The following is an 18,864-nucleotide window of genomic DNA, read 5'->3' as shown; positions in this document are numbered from 1 at the left end:
AATTATTATGTGATACATCTCACCGCTGCAAAATCAATATTTTATATCACAGTGTTATTGTTAGCAAGTGTGATGTTGAAGGTTCATCAACTTCTACAGTGGAGGCCAGCAGCTATATTGATGTAACCTACAACAAAAAAATTTATACTTTTGTATGCAAAGTGGAAGTAATGTGGTAAAGTGTGTGTATGTTTGCACTGCATTTATATTTTCACATATGTATTTTCTGTAGAATACGCAATGGACGGTAACGTTTCAAGTCGCAATGCTAATGGTGGAGGCAAGGTGTGTGACTTTTACCAGTGTATAGTCAATATATTTTAACCAACATAAAATAGGCAACAGCCAAGCCAAAAGCTACCCTACTTGATTATTTCAAAGGTGTTAGTACAGTGATTAAACAGTATAATAATTTACGTGGCATGTTTTAGCTGCAGCATCAAAAGTAGATTCACCCACAAGCACTTCAGTAGCTGTACGGAACGATGGTAAACATTCAGTGGCTGTAAGGAACAATGCTAACCATTCAGTGGCTGTACGGAACAATGCTAACCATTCATTGGCTGTACGGAACAACGCTGGTTTGTTAACCCTGGTTTATTGCTTTGTGCCATCCAATTCAACTAGGTGACAATCAGAGACCAGTATCTGTTGTGCAGCCAATACTTTTAGACAATGAAGAACAGAGCCCAGGTAAATACTTTGTTTCAACTACATAATATTGCAAAGCTTGCTACAGGTAACAATGAAGGCTTCAAAGATGACAGTGACCAGCCGCATGTACTAGCCACCCCTAAAGAAAGGTACCTTTGGGGTCTGCTTAAAGGAAGGGACTTCTCACGGCGAAATGTTACAGTCAAGCATGTGGATGGCAGGGGGAGGTCTGCATTTGCTGCAAAGGCATTCAATCCGGGTGATTTTGTGTGTGAATACCGGGGAGTCGTTAGGAAAAAACAAGTGAAGATTGGGGTGATCAGCGTAATGCCTCCCTGGGACTAGGATGCTACTGCTACGATGTAACATATAGCAACGAAGCATACGTGATTGATGCCACTGCTTCAATCAACGATCCCGGCCGTTATATCAATCATGCAGCAAAGAACTATAACCTTCAAACCATGCCACCAGTAGAGATTGGCGAGCCACCCAACAGGGAACTAAAAGTTGGCTTTGTGGCAAAAAAACCTATCAAGTGTGGGGAAGAGCTATTCTTTAATTATGGCATTAAGCCTTCTGAAGATTTTCCATGGGCTTCCACAGATGCCAAGAAGGTGGCAACCACTGTGGATGCCATTAACACCAGGTGCATTTGCTATACTATTTAAGTAATTTTGTCATAATAATTTTAGGCCCAGATCTCAGATAAATCCCAAGAAAAAAGGAAGGAAACCACCTAATAGGACCATTTTGGATTGCAGTGTACCCGGTTGCATGACACGAAATGTCACGAAGTTGGCAGACCACATTAGAGTGCTGCATCCGCAATTCAATGCATCTCAGTGACACGAATTTTTGAGAATTGCAAGGATGAATGCTAAACGTCGTGTAAGCCAACCAAATAAAAATGTTTTCTACACCATGATTTACATTATTTTATGAACAGAAGGGTCATGGAAGAATGCAAAAGGCTATACGAACAGTATGTTTCTATTTGTATTTATTATTATGGTATACACTAACATTTTTTAGATCAGATTTCAGAGAGTAGTCCCTACCATGCCACTTGAAACAAGAAACCAAACAGTAAATAATGATTCTCCTTAACATCACACTTATGTTTTCACTGCAGCCAAAGTCTGCTCTGGGGGTACCTCTGGCTCACTCTGCAAATGTCACTAACACGGAAGCAGTGAGTTATAACTGTACATGCACATATACAGGTCTTACCCACCTGCGTGTGTGGCAACAGGTTACATCATCCAATGCTCATCCAATCTCAGCTAATGTGGCGTACCGTGCTGCTAGCCCCATCACTGCAAGTATAACCTACAATGGAGCAGTATGTTACAACTTCAAATACACATACAATTCTGACTGTGTCCACAGCTATCTTGTAATGGTCCTATCACAGCCAGCGTTACCTATACTACAGATGGGGCAGTAAGTTACACCTAAAATAATGTATATGCAATTCACATTTAGTTTGTATGAAAGGTAACACCTGATGCTACATGTACTCCTGGTGTTAACACAGCGACTGTCATGCCAACTGTTCCTAGTCCTATCTCAGCAAATGTCACATACACCACTAGTGGGGCAGTAAGTTACAACTTGAATAATTTGTATACAATTCACATTTAGTTTTATCACAGGTTACACAACCTATATCTGACTGTACATCTACCGGTGTTAACACAGCGACTGCCATGCCAACTGTTCCTAGTCCTATCTCAGCAAATGTCACATACACCACTAGTGGAGCAGTAAGTTACAACTTGAATAATTCGTATACAATTCACATTTAGTTTTATCACAGGTTACACAACCTATATCTGACTGTACATCTACCGGTGTTAACACAGCGACTGCCATGCCAATTGTTCCTAGTCCTATCTCAGCAGCATGTGATCTGGACAAACCACTCTCTACAGGAGTTTACAGTGAAACAGTTAGTTGATCGATTCATTTAGGTATTTATGATGAGACATGTGTATTTTATATAGCCAGCTGCATTTGACTTTGAAGGCTTTGAAATATATTTGAGGGCTACATTTCCAAAAACAAAGCCACAGCTAAATCTACAGCCAGAGATGTAAAGCTATTTATGGATGAAGCTTGTCAAAACACTGCTTTTGAGCATAATTTGTTAAACTTGGTTTTACTTGAGAAGTTTATGGTAATCATGCAGGAAAAACTAATCTTCAAGCCATCCACAGTTGCTGAAAAGCTCAGACGAATTAAGCTGGCCATCAGATACATAATACGAACTAAAAATGACAAGACATATGAGAAGGGAAAACGAATTATCGATTTGATTGAGGACTGGATTCACGGGCTGGGAAAGGACATGGGCATACAAAAGAAAGAGCGTGCCCTGATAGTGAGACAAATGCTACCCAAACTTGAAGACCCAAATGAGTTTTTGGAGCATGAAACGGTATGTGTGCATGCATTTCATATTTTGGATTTATAATAATGTCTGGTCTACAGGTAAAGGAAAGACTCGCAGATGCCTTCACAGATGTTACCAACGGGACCATAACAAAAACCACTGTCAACATCATTACTGCATATGCAGCAGCGGCTGTTCTATATGGAAATGGGTAAAGATCGGGGGTAATAACTAACCTAACGATAGAGGAATACAACATGCGAGAAGGTGATGATGATTTAATCATCATTCCATGTCTACACCACAAAACAGCTGCACACAAACTAGCGTTGTTGGCCATCACACAAGATGTCGAAGATGTGCTGGAATACTACTATGAAAACATAAGATCAATGATTACACCAGAGGATCCCTCGCTCCAACACAATTTTTTTGACGTACAATGGTGGAGAATATATACAGGTGTATAGACATATCAAATTGTCTCTAGCTCCAAGTGATTGTGTGCCACCACAACCAGGCTTGTATAGGATTCTAGTGTTATCTGAAGCAAGGCGCCACTTGGATGCAAGAAAACACCAGAACATAGTAAAGCATCTGAGCCACTCTATGCAGACTAGCAAAATGTATTATGAACTCATGGATGTGTCGGATGCATCCGAAGCTCATGCATCCATTAACTCACTTTCTATGCTGAGAAGATGGGGCCGTGATGAAATAGCCAAGATTACAGAGAAGGTTCGCCACCAGCTGTTCTCTTGTGCTCAAACGTGGGGACAAGACCAGCTGTATTGTGGTCAAGAATAGGAAAGACTACATCAAAGAGGGATTGGCACACCTGTCAGACACCAAGACATACAAGAAACTAGACAGAGACTACACTCAGGACGTTGTCCAACACATCGAATACACACTTCAACAATACAAGAGAGGAGGCCTCCTGTCTGACCACATGGTCAGACAGTGCATGCCCAAGTCTGAATGGAGAACGGCACTGCTGTACTTTCTCACGAAAACACACAAGACACCAATGTCCGTAAGACCGATAGTATCACAGGTAGGATCGGCCACCGAAAACCTGGCGGCCTTCCTGGATCACTACTTACAACCGATAGTACAAAAACTTCCAGCTTACTTGAAAGATTCCACACAATTCATTCATGAGATCACCCAACTGAAATACAATCAGAATGACATTCTCGTCACGGTCGACGTGAAGTCGCTCTACACTTGCATCCCAAACTCACAAGGCCTGAAGGCATGCTATGAAGCATGGCTGGACAGAGAAATGACAGACTGCCAACAACCGCCAGCTGAAACCCTCAGAAACTTGCTGGAGCTAGTGCTCAAGCTGAACGTAATAGAATTCGACAGAAAACACTATCTACAGACATTCGGCACAAGTATGGGGGCACGTTTGGCACCCTCTTATGCAAATGTATTCATGGGTAGTCTGGAAGATAAGATGTTAAAGAGTGCAAAAGTCAAACCCACCTACTACAAGAGATTTGTGGATGACATCTTTATGATAGCCAACTGCACGGAGGCACAACTGACAGAGCTGATCGAACACATGAATAATCAGAACCCCTCCATACAGTTTACACATGAATTCAACAGAAAAGAAATAACTTTTCTAGACGTGATAGTGTACAAGGAACCCAAAAAGAGTGACAAACTCCAAGTCAGAACTTACATAAAACCTACCAATAGACAATTGTATGTCAGAAACACATCATACCATCCACTGGGTGTCACCAGGGGTGTGGCATTCGGTGAAGCAATCAGATACTTGAGAACAAACACCGAGAAGAAACATTTCCACAAAATGCTATTCCTACACAAGAGGAACCTACTGAAAAGAGGATACACCAGAAGTCTCATCAATGAGACCATGAGAAGAGTGAAATTTTTGATGAGAGACATCAAAATGAAACCCAAAAGAAGAGATGAAGATGATAACAGTGATAACACACGTAGAACAAAAAGTAGAAAAACCTTGGACAGACTGACCTTCGTGACAAGGTACTGCTCAAGGGCCGGAAAAGTATTCAGAATCATTCAGAGACACTGGTCACACATGCACTCTGACAGTGAGGAAATTCAAAAATACATTGACAGTAAACCCATTCTTACCTACACATCGAATCAGAACCTGGCCAGAAGGATGGTCAGAGCAAAGCTCAAGAGACCAATTAGGAAGAAGAGAGTGAGCACACATCAAAACAGCAGCAGCAGCAGCAGCTACTACAACACTAATAATGGCCAGAATAATATGTCTGATAAAGGTATCAGCATAACCCAACTAGCTAACATCAAACACAACATGGACATAGGTATCAAAATCTCCACCAACAAATGCAAAGATAGAGGATGTCCTCTACATGGAAAACTGAAATGCACCAACCAAGCCAGATCTCATATTTCCAACAGAACTTACATCACCCGAGGTCGTGCAGACTGCAACACCAAATATGTGGTATACATGATACAGTGCAAGAGATGTGGCTCACAGTACGTGGGCCAGACAGGTCAATCACTGAAGGACAGGTTCAAGAGACACCTACAAAAGATTAGAGACTACAGAGAAATGAACACAATGCACGAACACTTTCGTAGAGGTGCCTGCAAAGGTACACACAACATGGTGCTACAAGTACTGCACGTGCTACAGACCGAAAACAACAACAATGAGAAACTATCAGCTGAACAAATAGAAGTAGAACTAAAAAGAATAGAACTCCTGTGGATGGACAGGTTGATGTCTGAATATCCACAGGGACTCAACCACACTAGAGATGACAACAAGAAGAGACACATCCACTATAGACAATAATGATGAGAGAGTTTGAGTTTTTTTAAAAAAATAAATAAAAAATAACCCACCAAGAATAATTAGAGAAATTAGTAGTAAATATGGTAACAGGATTGTGCGCATGTGTGAACTGACATTTTTGTGTTTGATCAACACGTGTTGGTGCACCTGCAGTGGTCTTGTTCTTCAATTGTGTAACAGCCGTTCTAATGGCCAGTAATAACAGACAGGGATGTAATGACAACAACAACAGTGGACAACAGCAGCAGCAGCTGTCCAGCCAACAATTGTCCCAGACCGAAAAGAACATCACGGAAGAGGAACAGGTTAAGAACTTAGTCTCAGACTTACAGAGCCAAGACCTGTTCACCCCTCCCCCTCCTGTAAGAACAACAGACAAGGGAAAGAAGCAAGTGAGGACAAAAAAAACAAAACTCTAGCACCCATGGTGGAGTCCCCATCAACAGAAAGGGAGCCAAACAATTCATTTACAATCCGGATCCTAAACAATGCTCTTCCAGAGATGTGGAGATGTCCACTGTGACAACAACTGAATACAACAATGACCCCCTGCAGCAGGTGGTGGTAACAGATAAAGGTAGCAAAGAGGGAGATGATGATGACTCCCTAAGCATTCAGAGTGGCCAAACGCCCTCTGTCTCAGACAAGAATAAACTAGAAAGGAGGAATGCCATAGGTGAATTCATGAGACAATTCATTGACAACAGAGTTCGAGGTAACTCTAAGATTAACAAAATAGACAAGGCAAAACAGGACCTACACCAGTACTATTTAAACCAGGTGAAGTTAAGGGACAGGGCACAAAGGAATCTTGACAACATAAGATACTCCAAGGACAAATACGGAAGAGTCCCAGGAGGAATGCAAATAAAAGTCAAACCTGAGGTCCCGGCCAATGAAGACGTGGTATTCCGCCACCAATGGGCTGAGGCCTTGGGGGACGCTGAGAAAATGTTATCAGTCTGTATAGAACAACATCTGACAAAACTGATAGAGAAAATTGATGACAATATTTGTGAAAGAGTGAATCAGACACTGGACCTCATACAGGAACAACATGATTCAATAACAGACCCTTTTTCAATAATAGAATCAACATTGACAGAAGCAAACATTGAAAGAAAAAGAATAAACGAAGCCATCAGAAACAAAAGGAAAAGAGACAATCAACAAGACCAAAAAGATGACACCGCTCCTCCAAACAAGAAGAGAAATGACAACCAATAACAGCAGCAGCAGCAGTACAACATGTAACCAGAGTACTATACATTGGCACAGTACGTAATTTCACACTGTAAATAATAATAGCAACCATACTTGATGACTTTTTAACAATTATGATAATCAGAATAATAAATAAATAAAGTTTCCCACCCTCAATATTCCGTCCGTTCGGCCACCGTGCCTAGGGTTAACCAATCACCAATGGTTAGATGGGTAAGGCAAGTTGCTCCCCTATGCTGGGTCTTGCACGAGTGATGTTATGGAGGTAGGCCCCCCCCCTGAGCCGGACAGCATTCTTGGCATAGTTTGTTCTGAGTTTTGGTTCCCAAAACTGTGGCAGCCATTACTTGGCTCTCTATTATCTGCGAGACAATGACATTGTTGCTTTCGTTTACATACTACACTATCAAGTCAACTGACATGCATAGCATTCTAACATGTAGAGGTGCACCTATCAATGCTGCTACATAACAATGGGTAGCTACCCATGACACCATAAGCATGTCATACTTAAGATATAACAAAACAACAGTACGATGCAACACTTCTCTCACTGCAATTCAGACCATAGGCAACTCAGCACACAACAAAATAATTCACTGCTCAGCTCTAACCCTAGTTCTAAGAGTGTCTCATGTGACCATTGTCTAATCCAAACCCTACACCTACTCTAACTTAGTAATCACGTGATCTGCCTTCACACAGTCCTAACCTAACTTGTACTCGCGTGATCTGTCTACTCACTGCCTTAACATAATCTCCAGACTCCCTGTGTTCTAACCTAACTATAACTATACCTAGCTAGCTATACACAGTCAGGCTAGCTCATACAAAGGCGTTTCAGTCTAATTCTATAGCTAACACACTGAGTATATTGACGCTATAACAAAGTAAACCCCCAATCTTGTGATACAAACTACAATTTTACATATTCCAAACCTTGGAATAAGTGTTATCAACAAGTGTCACCATATCACGTGGTTTTCACACTTCAAAACACTCAGAAACAATATAGCGTCCCCACGCCGTGACGTCAGACGCTACATAACGCGTCGGCCCGAGTATCTCATACCGGGCTACCAATTCTTCACCATAAAGTAGTACAACACTACTCTGGCAATACTAAATCCGCATCTAAGATTGCCTGATGAGTTTCCGGCGTAGAGCTGAAACGAAACCGGTCGTGACCAGTACGATGGATATTTATAATGGGAAATTCTCAACCCATTTGGTCTCCGTGTAGCTATTACACGACGAATTAAAATTGCCAGTCAAATAATACAACTACACATATGGCCATACAGCTATAAACCAAATAGTGAAGATTGTGTGAGTGGCACTCCCACCTGGTGAGACTATAATAGCCACCAGCACACAGTTGCATACCATAACCCAGGATAGGTACATAGTTGCCTATACCCACTGTGAGCTACAATTATAATACCACAATCTGAGGTACATATATATATATATATCAAAACAACATTGAGCTACTAAAGAAATACAATCTCTGTTACTATACAGCTACCAAGCTCATTGCTTTGGTCAACAACTGACTAATGCATCTGTGCAATATGATTCCTTTGCCACTTCAGCTGAGCACAACTGAATGTCTCCACTGTTTGGAGCCTTTGGGACGAGCCCTTATTTTACTGTAATATAACCCTAATCCTAAGCTCCTCCATTCTACTTGGCTGGACAACCCCTACAGGAAGATCACTTTCTATAGGAATGAGGCAGTCTTCACACCATCCACCATTCATCTCCCCTCTCTGTAAGTAATCACTTACTATTAATCCTTCTCACTCAGAGCTACCTGAAGAGCTTCCACTACGGTGTAAGCGAAACCAGTTGTGGCTGCAGTGAAGGAAAATAAATAAACCAATAATCAATCACGTTCACTACTTACCTATAAGACAGTACATATATATCAAATATATGTTTAACACTTCTCCTTTCCTACACCTGACAGGTTCCTCTTCTACGCCTTATGCACAAACCTAAGAGGAACATACAGAAAAAGAGACCTGCAACAACAATGAGTCATAGTCAACCACTACCAGGCTCTGGGAGCCTGGACCAACATGAAATGGACACACTCCTCAACTCAGATCATACCACCAACATGGTGAAATCAACAATCTACCCCAGCGGGCAAACAGAACCACCCAACAACATACAGGAACCATCTCCAAACTCACATTTGACCCTGACACATTTAAACAAGACCCCCCAGCCACTATCAGGCCTGGTTCCGTCCAGGTGCCGATGGGACGAGCCTCTACTTCTATGATAAATAACCCTTCCAACCCAGAGGTCTCACCGATGGCCCTGGTAAACCTACGCCTGACAACTTTGAAGAGGAGAGCACTTGACCTCCAGATACCTATGCTAAGAGCCAAGAACACTGCCACACGTTTTGGCAACTTGCTCAAAGAAGGGTCAATCCCCAGAGGCTGTATGCCCGTATGTAAACTCCAACTACCCAATCCTTCCACACTTCTGACTACCTACTGGAATAACTACCTAAAGGAGTGCGGTCAACATCTCTCTCTGCTTCTCATTGACTATAACCTTAACAAATATCAAGAACTCAATGAGGCCACAGGCCATTTAGTCTCTGATGAATTCCAAATTATCAGAAATGAATTCTGTGAACTTCCAGAGCTCGAGAGTCAGCTTACAACCACTATGGCCGAAATCAAAGCCAACCTCAATAGGGATATCAATGAACTCATCGAAACCCAACAACAACCACTAAAAAGATCTCTCGATGATGAATCCACCCCAGAACCCAAAAGACCAAAAAACTCGGATACCCCCTCCGAGAAGGGGGGGCTGAAACATCTGATCAAACAAGTTTTGGGAGAAATGACACCTCAACAACTCACCCCCAATCGGAACCCACGGGGACGTGGTCGAGGCTTCCGCGGTCGTGGCAGAGGTCAAGGCTGAGGGACAGGATATGAACTATTTATAACTGTTTAGCCAAAAAAAGAAGAACCTCTACTCACACATACACGCATACACCACGTGTAATTTCCAATTGTAGACACACAAAGTGCATCTACTGTGCTGAACATTACATTGCGAACTTTTCCGATATTTCGCTCACTGATGCACAAAAACTTGTGCTCAGTAAGGGACTCACCTTTATCCCTTCTGCGAAGCCTCACACTCCTAATGAGTTACTGAACGATTTCAATTCATTCTGCCAAAGCTTCGCATCCAAGTTAAGGGTTCCAAACATACATCCAAAGATGGCTTTGACCTATTTCATAAAAACCAATCACATACTATCAACAGTAGACCCACCAGGTTTCAAAATTTCGAAGGAATCCTTGGTGAAATGTAACAGAAAATCTCCGAACTCTCACCTGAAAACGTACAAATAAAACACAATCTCTCTCTAGCTGAAAAAACAGCTCTTAAGGAACTTACTGACAACACAAATATTGTCATCCAAAATGCTGACAAAGGAAGTACCATTGTGGTCCAAAACAGAACGGACTACATTTCTGAAGGACTCCTCCATCTCAGTGACACAACGACATACACACTATTAACTGGAGATCCAACAGCTCACCTATGTAAAGAAATCAAATCCCTTCTCACGGACTTCAAGAAAAAGGGCTACCTTACTGACAATATGACAAAATTTTGCATGCCCCTGATAATGCCAAACTGGCCAGACTATTCTTTATAAAGAAAATTCATAAGACTCCCCCAGGAATCAGACCAATTGTATCATCCTGTGGGAGCCCAACTGAACATATCTCTGAATTTGTTGACTACTGGCTCCAACCACACATGCGATCTCTTCCATCATACATCAAAGACACCACACAACTTATTAATGAACTAAAAAACGTTCATGTTAATACTATGGACCTGTTAGTTTGTATTGATGTCAAATCTCTATACACTAACATACCTCATTCTGAAGGACTCAAAGCTTGCCTTCAAGCTCTACTTTAAGGGGAAGAAAATAATCCCCAACAGCCACCTGCTGAAGTTCTTACAGAACTTTTAGTAGTGCTAAAAAATAACATCTTTGAATTCAACGACAAACAATATAAACAACTATATGGTACTGCAATGGGAACTTGTACCGCACCCTCATACGCTAACACCTTTATGGGCGCTTTAGAAAAAAGCATCCTTGACTCATCACCATTACAACCCAAATACTATCGTCGCTTTATTGACGATATTCTCTTAATTTGGGAACATGGTGAAGATGAACTCGACAAACTTATTGACTCAATGAACAATTTCCACCACTCCATAAAATTCAGTGGAAAAAAGTCTAGAGAAAGTCACTTTCCTAGATGTTAACATCCTCAAGGATGAAGCCTTTCAATTGAGCAATAGACTAAGTGTCGAAACCCACATTAAAAAAACAAATAAACAAGCGTATGTTCACTCTAGTTCATATCACCCAAAAGGTACTGGCAAAGGCATTGCCATTGGCGAAGCCAAGCGCTACCTAAGAACCAACTTCAACAGGTCCACCTTCAATTCTTTTATCAATAAACACATCAACCAACTTGCCCAAAGAGGATACTCCATCTCAGAAACTTCGGAATATGTATCCTCAGTCACATTTGACTAAAGAGATCTAGCATTACAACAAAAACCTAAATGAAAAAACAACAGACCAGTCTTTGTAAGCCGTTACAGTCCTATAGCCAAACAAACTCTAAAAATCATCCGCGAACATTGGCATTTTCTTCAAGAGGATACCACAGTTGGTCACCTCTTCCCAAACCCACCCCTCATGGCATACCGCATGAATACCAACCTCCGTAAAAAAACTTGTGCGAGCTAAACTCCCTCCCTCTAGCTCCACAGAAACTGTCTCACCCGACACAGTGACAATCCCACTCGACCACAGCCCTGTTTACGAACATGAATCCTACAGTTCTATTGGATGGCATCAGAATGTCATTCATTTCTGCCCTATCCGCAGCTGTTTCTTACATAAAATCCTTAACACCTCCCTCAGAATAAAGAGTTCCATCACATTTTGCACATTCCGTGCCCGAGGTAGAATAGACTGCAACACAAAAATGTAGTATACTCCATCACTTGCAGCAAATGCAAAAAACAATATGTTGGACAAACCACAAGCTCCCTTCGTCACAGAATTAGCCAACATATCTCAAAAACCAACCCCACCTGCAGAGATAAGTCCTCTGCCATAGACACCCACTTCTCACAACCTGGTCACAAAATCTCTGTACAACCTCTAGCAGTTGTACCTCCCACACATGACAACATCCAATCTCGCCTACATTCACTTGAAATACTTTGGATTGACAGACTAAAAGTGTCTACCCCCAAGGACTCAATTGGTCCCATGGAGTGAGAGCATAACCCCAAAGCACACGCACATACACACACCCCACTGAATACACTCATTTGTATTTTGTACATATTTTAACATCATTCTTCTCTGGCTAACTTACATTCAATCACCCTTGTCAAATGATTGAGTTGCCTAACCCGGGCCTAACCCTAACTCTAACTCCTAAAAACGATTCTCCTAATCCGAAAACTGTTCCCCTAATCTTTAAAAAATGAGTTCTCCTAACCCTAATTAATGCCCTCCCACAGTCAAAAAGGCTCACCTAGCCCTTATCCGAAATTACACTCAGAAATGCACAAGAAACTGCATTTCTTCAACCCTAGCACTACAAAAAACTCACTATCGTCTTAATCTCTCTAACTTCCACCTCCAAAAATCTCAATGAGCTTCATTTAGAATCCCACATTTCTTGAATCACGTGCACATTCACACCATTACATAAGCACACCATTCCACTCCTTTGGCGTCCCACATCATTTTACGCAATCCCCACCAACCAGAATAGCGTCTTAACATTTAAACCTATTCTACAAAGCTGTTGGTGCTCCTTCATTGCGTTGCTCTAATCAATAGTAATACTCCCACGCGATTCGGAAATAATTATTATTATAAGGTAACACAAATCAAAATAATACATATTCATCAGTTAATATGTATCTCTCTCTAGCTCCTCCAGTCCACTAGGCTGGACAACCCCTACAGGAAGATCACTTTTTATAGGAAAGAGGCAGTCTTCACACCATCCACCATTCATCTCCCCATCTCTGTAAGTAATCACTTACTATTAATCCTTCTCAATCAGAGCTACCTGAAGAGCTTCCACTACGGTGTAAGCGAAACCGATCGTGGCTGCAGTGAAAGAAAATAAATAAACCAATAATCAGTCACGTTCACTACTTACCTATAAGACAGATATATCAAATATATGTTTAACACTTCTCCTTTCCTACACCTGACAGGTTCCTCTTCTACGCCTTATGCACAAACCTAAGAGGAACATACAGAAAAAGAGACCTGCAACAACAATGAGTCATAGTCAACCACTACCAGGCTTTGGGAGCCTGGACCAACATGAAATGGACACACTCCTCAACTCAGATCATACCACCAACATGGTCAAACCAACAATCTAATCCAGCGGGCAAACAGAACCATCCAAAAACATACAGGAACCATCTCCAAACTCTGGCACAACTAAGAACATTGTGACATTTGACCCTGACACATTCAAACAAGATCTCCTAGCCACTATCAGGCCTGGTTCCGTCCAGGTGCCGATGGGACGAGCCTCTACTTCTACGATAAATAACCCTAACCCTAACCTAACCCCATCATCACCAATGGATCAATGTGTCAAGACCAATGGATCAATGTGTCAAGACCAATCAGTCAAGACCAATGGATTCTAAAGGAATACCCACTGCAAAATGACCGCACACCAACACTGGAGACGTGCCAGCTAATAGTCACTAAATATAATATGCAGAGAACTTCGAAGCAAGTACAGGATAGATGGCGAAGCTTGAAAAAACTATCACAATGATTTCTTTGTGATTTTAATATTTTACAAGCCATCTATTTACACACTAATACAGTATGGTACATAATAACACATACAGGTAACATACAGAACAGTAGTACTGCATAGTAGGGATGAAGATGTATATCATCCAAAAACAACCTCACGGCATTTCCTTCACAACATTTTGGCACTGTGTGTTAGTTAGGCATAGCCAAGGCCAAAACTGTAATCTTAAACCCTTCTAACAAGTCACTACAAATTTCCTGAATTTTCTAAACTAACCAGCTAACTAACTGATGCCTTCAGCCAAGCATAACTCAACACAATGGATAAGGCTACGTATACAGGCTTACATGTTTCACTGAGCAATGGGTGTAGAAGAAATTAAGCAACAGTGATGTATCACAAATTAATTTTATAGACTCTTACTTGAGAAAGAGAGAATGAGAGTGAGGCATTGTGGCATAAGGAAATTCATGAAGTGATCCCTGTGGATAAGGTGTATACATGTATATGGCAAAGAGAATATCGTGGATGTAGAAAAACAGTATAGTGACACACAAATCGAACCCAGGACCTCTCGATCACTAGGCCGATGTCCTAACCACTTGGCTATGCTGCCTCAGCACACGCACACGCACGCACGCACCTTAATGTTCAACTCCAACTGCATCCTTAAGCTTCTGAAGTTAGTTCAGCAGTACTCGGATCCACTCCTGAAAACAGCAGTTAAGAAACTATAAGCATTTCATACAACAATATCGTCAATAATGATCACAGGTGACATTATATGTGTAGTACTACTACTAGAGCTGGGACAAGCAATGATTTTGGTAACTAAATGAATGATATTTTACCTAATGAAGCATGCATCATATCATACCTAATGAAAAAGGAATTAGTTAACAATATATATGCACACACGCTAGACTTTATAAGCAACACAGCCAGACAAATTGAAATTGAGCATGCGCAGCATCTAGTGGGAGCATAAGAAGCGCCAACCACACTGGCGGCATTGGCGGGATTACACGTGTTTAGAGACTAACAGCCTTGTTGTCACTTCACTACATAGGAGCATCGTGTGGTATGTCTTGTAATGTTGTGTGCTTTATACAATTAACTTAACAAAAAAATGTGTTAGCAGTTATATGGTAGCAGTGCCTGGTCTATTAAATTGGCAAATTAGCGATCATTGGCTTTACGCCTGGGTTAGTATACTCATGTGCACCGAAACAAACAACAGCAGCTGTAGTGGAAATTTGTGTATATTACTACTGTAGGTGCTAAACAGCACATATCTGTACTTTTTGGAAACAAAATTGGCCAGTAGGTAACTTGTCTAAATATAGACTACTAAAAAGCATTCTTGGTCCAAAATGCAACCCAGGGGAACATTGTCATAACATACACCAGTTCACTACAATAGTAGCTACCTAGCTATTTATATACATCCTTTTTTGTCATATCATGTTTTATGTGGAGCACTCATCGAAGTAATGCTTAACACATCAGTGATGCACCCTGACTATCAATTGTTAAAACATGGAGTGCCCATTTAAATTTGTCGTCACCTATGTACCACCCATTATACAGTGTTAAAGATGAAGAACATTACGAGTATTGCCTCTACAAGCAATCCAGTCATTACAAAAATTATGAATAAATGCGTGCGCACTCCGACTAACAATTAATGAAATGCAAATTAGCAATACTGCTTCAGTCTCAGCTATGTTCTTCCCAATATACTGTATTGTTTATACAAGAAGTATGAGTAAAAGTGATACTAGGGAGCTTAGACGATTCTGGGAGTTAGAATCCCTTGGTATTACTGAAGAATCAAACACGATTGACAGTCTGGCGTTTCCACAAGATACCAAATTTGACTGGACACTTGGACGATACATGGTTGACCTTCCGTGGAGACATGGATGCTGGCCTCAATCTAATGGCTTTTCACAATGTTTGGAACGGCTTAAGAGATTGCGAGCGAGGTTACAAGACGATTCACAGTTGTTGAAGGAGTATGATGACATCTTTAAGAAGCAGTTAGAGGACAACATCATTGAAAGGGTAGAGACCAATGAGTATGATGTACGCTATCACTATTTACCACATCATGGTGTGATCCGAGAGGACAAACAAACAACAAGGTTAAGAATTGTGTTTGACGGATCAGCAAAGGAACCAAATCAGCTATCTGTGAACGACTGTTTAGACAAGGGGCCCAATCTGACATTGAATATTTTTGATATTCTAATTAAGTTTAGAAGTTATCCTATTGGGATGGACCAGAATTCTTGACTAAACCTTCAGAGATTTGGCCACACATGCCCACTAAGCTGAACACTGAGCTAGCCGAGACAGAAAGAATACAGAAACCACCAGTGATCAGCATTACTCATTCCCTTGTAAGTTCACAGAATAGTCATGAATGTTGCTTGAACATTGAAGCTATTATGGATGTATCTAGATATCGATCATTGCTTAAACTGATGAAGGTGACTGGATTGGTGTTGAAATTCATTTCGGTGCTGAAGAACCGTCAAGCTAAGGGACCAAACATTTTAGACGCAAAAGATTTGAGGCAAGCAGAAGATGTATGGGTTACATCCATACAGTTAAACTCTTTTCCAGATGAACGCAGCAAACTTGTTTCAGGGGAAGTTGTTGTTTACAGAAGCCAGCTCATGCTGTTTTTGTCAGAGGAAGGGCTTATCCGTTGTACAGGACGACTGAATGAGGCTAATTTGCCATCTCATATGAAGAATCCTGTTCTGTTGCCAACACGACATCCTTTTACTGAACTCATAATCGAGGACAGGCATCATTCTGTGAAGCACAATGGAATACAAGAGACACTGGCTTTGATAAGGGAGAACTTTTGGATTGTGAAGGGGAGAGAAGCAGTGAAGAAGGTGTTGAGGAAATGTGTTGTTTGTAAACGATATGAAGGGAAGCCATATCCTACACCTATGATTGCTGATCTGCCAGCAGAACGTGTAAGTTCGGAACCACCATTCACACATACTGGAGTTGATTCGCTGGGCCATTGTATGCAAAGCCAACCAAGGAATCCGAAGAAGTTGTAAAACTTTATGTGTGTCTCTTCACTTGTGCCTCTACCCGAGCACTACATCTCGAAGTTGTTCAAGATTTGTCAGCTCCAACTTTTCTCCAAGCATTTCGTCGATTTTGTGGCCGTAGAGGCTTACCGTCTACCATGATGTCAGATAATGCGAAGACTTTTAAGGCCAGTGCAGTTGAAGTACAAAAGGTAGTACATTCACAAGAGATACATGAGTATTTGACAAACAAAAGGGTTATTTGAAAGTTTATCATAGAGAAGGCCCCCTGGTGGGGAGGCTTTTGGGAGAGGTTGGTAGGCATGGTCAAGCGTTGTTTAAGAAAGACAGTAGGGAGAAGTACCCTTACCGTAGAAGAGTTGACCACTGTGATCGTAGAGATTGAGTCCACCTTGAACAACAGGCCCTTAACATTTTTGTATGATGATGAACAGGGCATGTCACGTGCATTGACGCCAGCAGACTTGATTTATGGACACAGACTAGCAATCACCCCTAGCAGCAGACAGTTTGAAATAGATAATACTCCCAGAGTTTAACACGAAGGGCTCGATACCAATATCAACTCTTGAAGAGCTTCGTCAGACAATGGCAGAGGGACTACTTGTTGAGCTTGAGGGAAAGAGCTATCAACCATGGGAGCCAGAAGAATTTGATGATCAAAGAAGGTGATATAGTTGTACTGAAAGAAGACTGCACAGCTCGTTGTTTATGGAAGCTAGCCAAGATTGTTGAATTGATAACCGGAAGAGATGGCAGAACTCGAGCGGCTAAGGTGCAGTTGCTTAGTAAGGATAAGGTCACAACCATTCGTCGACCAGTACAAAATCTTGTACCATTAGAAGTGAACTGAAACTGTAGATTATGTTTCGTTCCTTTAAAACTGTTATAGTAGGATTAGTAGGTTTTGATTACCTGGGGTAATCAACTCCCGGGAGTGTTGTAATGTATGACATTTTTGCTAATTTTGAGCATGCATGTAGTTAGAGTTTGTGCGTTAACAAGAAACAGTCATGGCTAAGTTGAACCCGTTGACACAAATTCTGAAGGAAATCCAAGATACGACGTATGTCACAGACAAGCCAGCTGTTATATTCCAAACTTTCCTATGTCTGTGATTCTGTGATGCAATAAATGGTCATCGGAAAAAGGGGATAAGTGTTATATAAAAGTTAGGTGACCATATATGGTGGACAGTAAATAGAATGTTTTGGACAATTGTTAAAGTAATTAATTTGATTCAACCTTTGTTTACTTAGTAACAACATTATTCACATGTTTTACATATTCCATTTTTAAAAAAACCAAAAAATCCAAAATGGTATATGTCTCCTTTATCCACTGACGCCTTCAAGTATTGTAATTGAAAGTATACAATTTGCTGATTTTAGCGAGGAATTTCTGTAAGTCTGCTGACGTCTCAGTATTGGGACTTATACATGACATATGGGTACAAACGTATAGAAAGAGTCTTGCACAAGGTATGCATGTACATAAATTATTATTATATGTTTTCATTATTCATATTAATTAAACTACAGAAAAAACTTGCTAGGTAGTGATGTAGTAATTACCATCCTAAACTTGCTTGGAAGCTATTGGACACTAATGGTAGGTTTTCTATGCAACAAGTACCTACATGCACATAATATGCCTCTTAGTTTATGGATCAGCAGAACAAGGTATTTAGTGCGGTTGTTGAAGGTTTTAACCCAGAAAAAAATGGTACCAAGCTGCAATTGGTACCATTAGAAGCAGAATTTTTTGCAGATT

General features: G+C 41.0%; 2 protein-coding genes and 1 long non-coding RNA gene across 4 annotated transcripts; 2 read left to right on the top strand and 1 right to left on the bottom strand.

Annotated features, from left to right (window-relative positions):
* LOC136245749 (uncharacterized) lies at positions 1 to 5,902 on the top strand. 2 transcript variants are annotated; one of them, XM_066037227.1, is made up of 16 exons: positions 1 to 285; positions 339 to 381; positions 432 to 581; positions 628 to 693; positions 740 to 1,303; positions 1,350 to 1,545; positions 1,604 to 1,639; positions 1,690 to 1,743; positions 1,790 to 1,849; positions 1,910 to 1,999; positions 2,047 to 2,100; positions 2,155 to 2,259; positions 2,313 to 2,423; positions 2,477 to 2,608; positions 2,664 to 3,097; positions 3,151 to 4,006. In XM_066037227.1, the coding sequence occupies exons 6-15, from the start codon at positions 1,528 to 1,530 to the stop codon at positions 2,754 to 2,756; spliced, it is 753 nt and encodes a 250-aa protein (XP_065893299.1). In that variant the 5' UTR covers positions 1 to 285; positions 339 to 381; positions 432 to 581; positions 628 to 693; positions 740 to 1,303; positions 1,350 to 1,527; the 3' UTR covers positions 2,757 to 3,097; positions 3,151 to 4,006. The 2 variants fall into 2 exon arrangements, with proteins under 2 accessions (XP_065893299.1, XP_065893298.1); XM_066037226.1 differs by lacking the exons at positions 1 to 285; positions 339 to 381; positions 432 to 581; ... (9 more) ...; positions 2,313 to 2,423; positions 2,477 to 2,608 and having other exon boundaries at positions 2,794 to 3,097; positions 3,151 to 5,902.
* Positions 5,903 to 10,289: 4,387 nt separating this feature from the next.
* On the bottom strand, positions 10,290 to 11,134 carry LOC136245410 (uncharacterized). Its single transcript, XR_010695840.1, has 4 exons — positions 11,047 to 11,134; positions 10,554 to 10,698; positions 10,428 to 10,489; positions 10,290 to 10,383 (listed from the first exon to the last, which is right to left on the bottom strand). It is a non-coding gene; the product is annotated as an uncharacterized lncRNA (long non-coding RNA).
* Positions 11,135 to 15,775: 4,641 nt separating this feature from the next.
* Positions 15,776 to 17,944, top strand: LOC136245932 (uncharacterized). The gene is made up of 4 exons (XM_066037382.1): positions 15,776 to 16,207; positions 16,276 to 17,007; positions 17,070 to 17,282; positions 17,624 to 17,944. The coding sequence occupies exons 1-4, from the start codon at positions 15,776 to 15,778 to the stop codon at positions 17,942 to 17,944; spliced, it is 1,698 nt and encodes a 565-aa protein (XP_065893454.1).
* Positions 17,945 to 18,864: the final 920 nt, after the last annotated feature.

Source organism: Dysidea avara, chromosome 15 (genome assembly GCF_963678975.1).
Source record: "Dysidea avara chromosome 15, odDysAvar1.4, whole genome shotgun sequence".
NCBI lineage: Eukaryota > Metazoa > Porifera > Demospongiae > Dictyoceratida > Dysideidae > Dysidea > Dysidea avara.
Note: the sequence above shows the minus strand (reverse complement) of the source record. Positions and strands in the feature narration are given on the sequence as shown.

Coding starts and splice junctions, on each gene's coding strand:
- LOC136245932 (XM_066037382.1), top strand. CDS start 15,776: ATGAGTAAAAGTGATACTAGGGAGCTTAGACGATTCTGGGAGTTAGAA. Junction 16,208..16,275: donor AGGAACCAAATCAGCTATCT/GTGAACGACTGT, acceptor AATTAAGTTTAG/AAGTTATCCTATTGGGATGG. Junction 17,008..17,069: donor CTGATCTGCCAGCAGAACGT/GTAAGTTCGGAA, acceptor TTGTATGCAAAG/CCAACCAAGGAATCCGAAGA.
- LOC136245749 (XM_066037226.1), top strand. CDS start 4,005: ATGGTCAGACAGTGCATGCCCAAGTCTGAATGGAGAACGGCACTGCTG.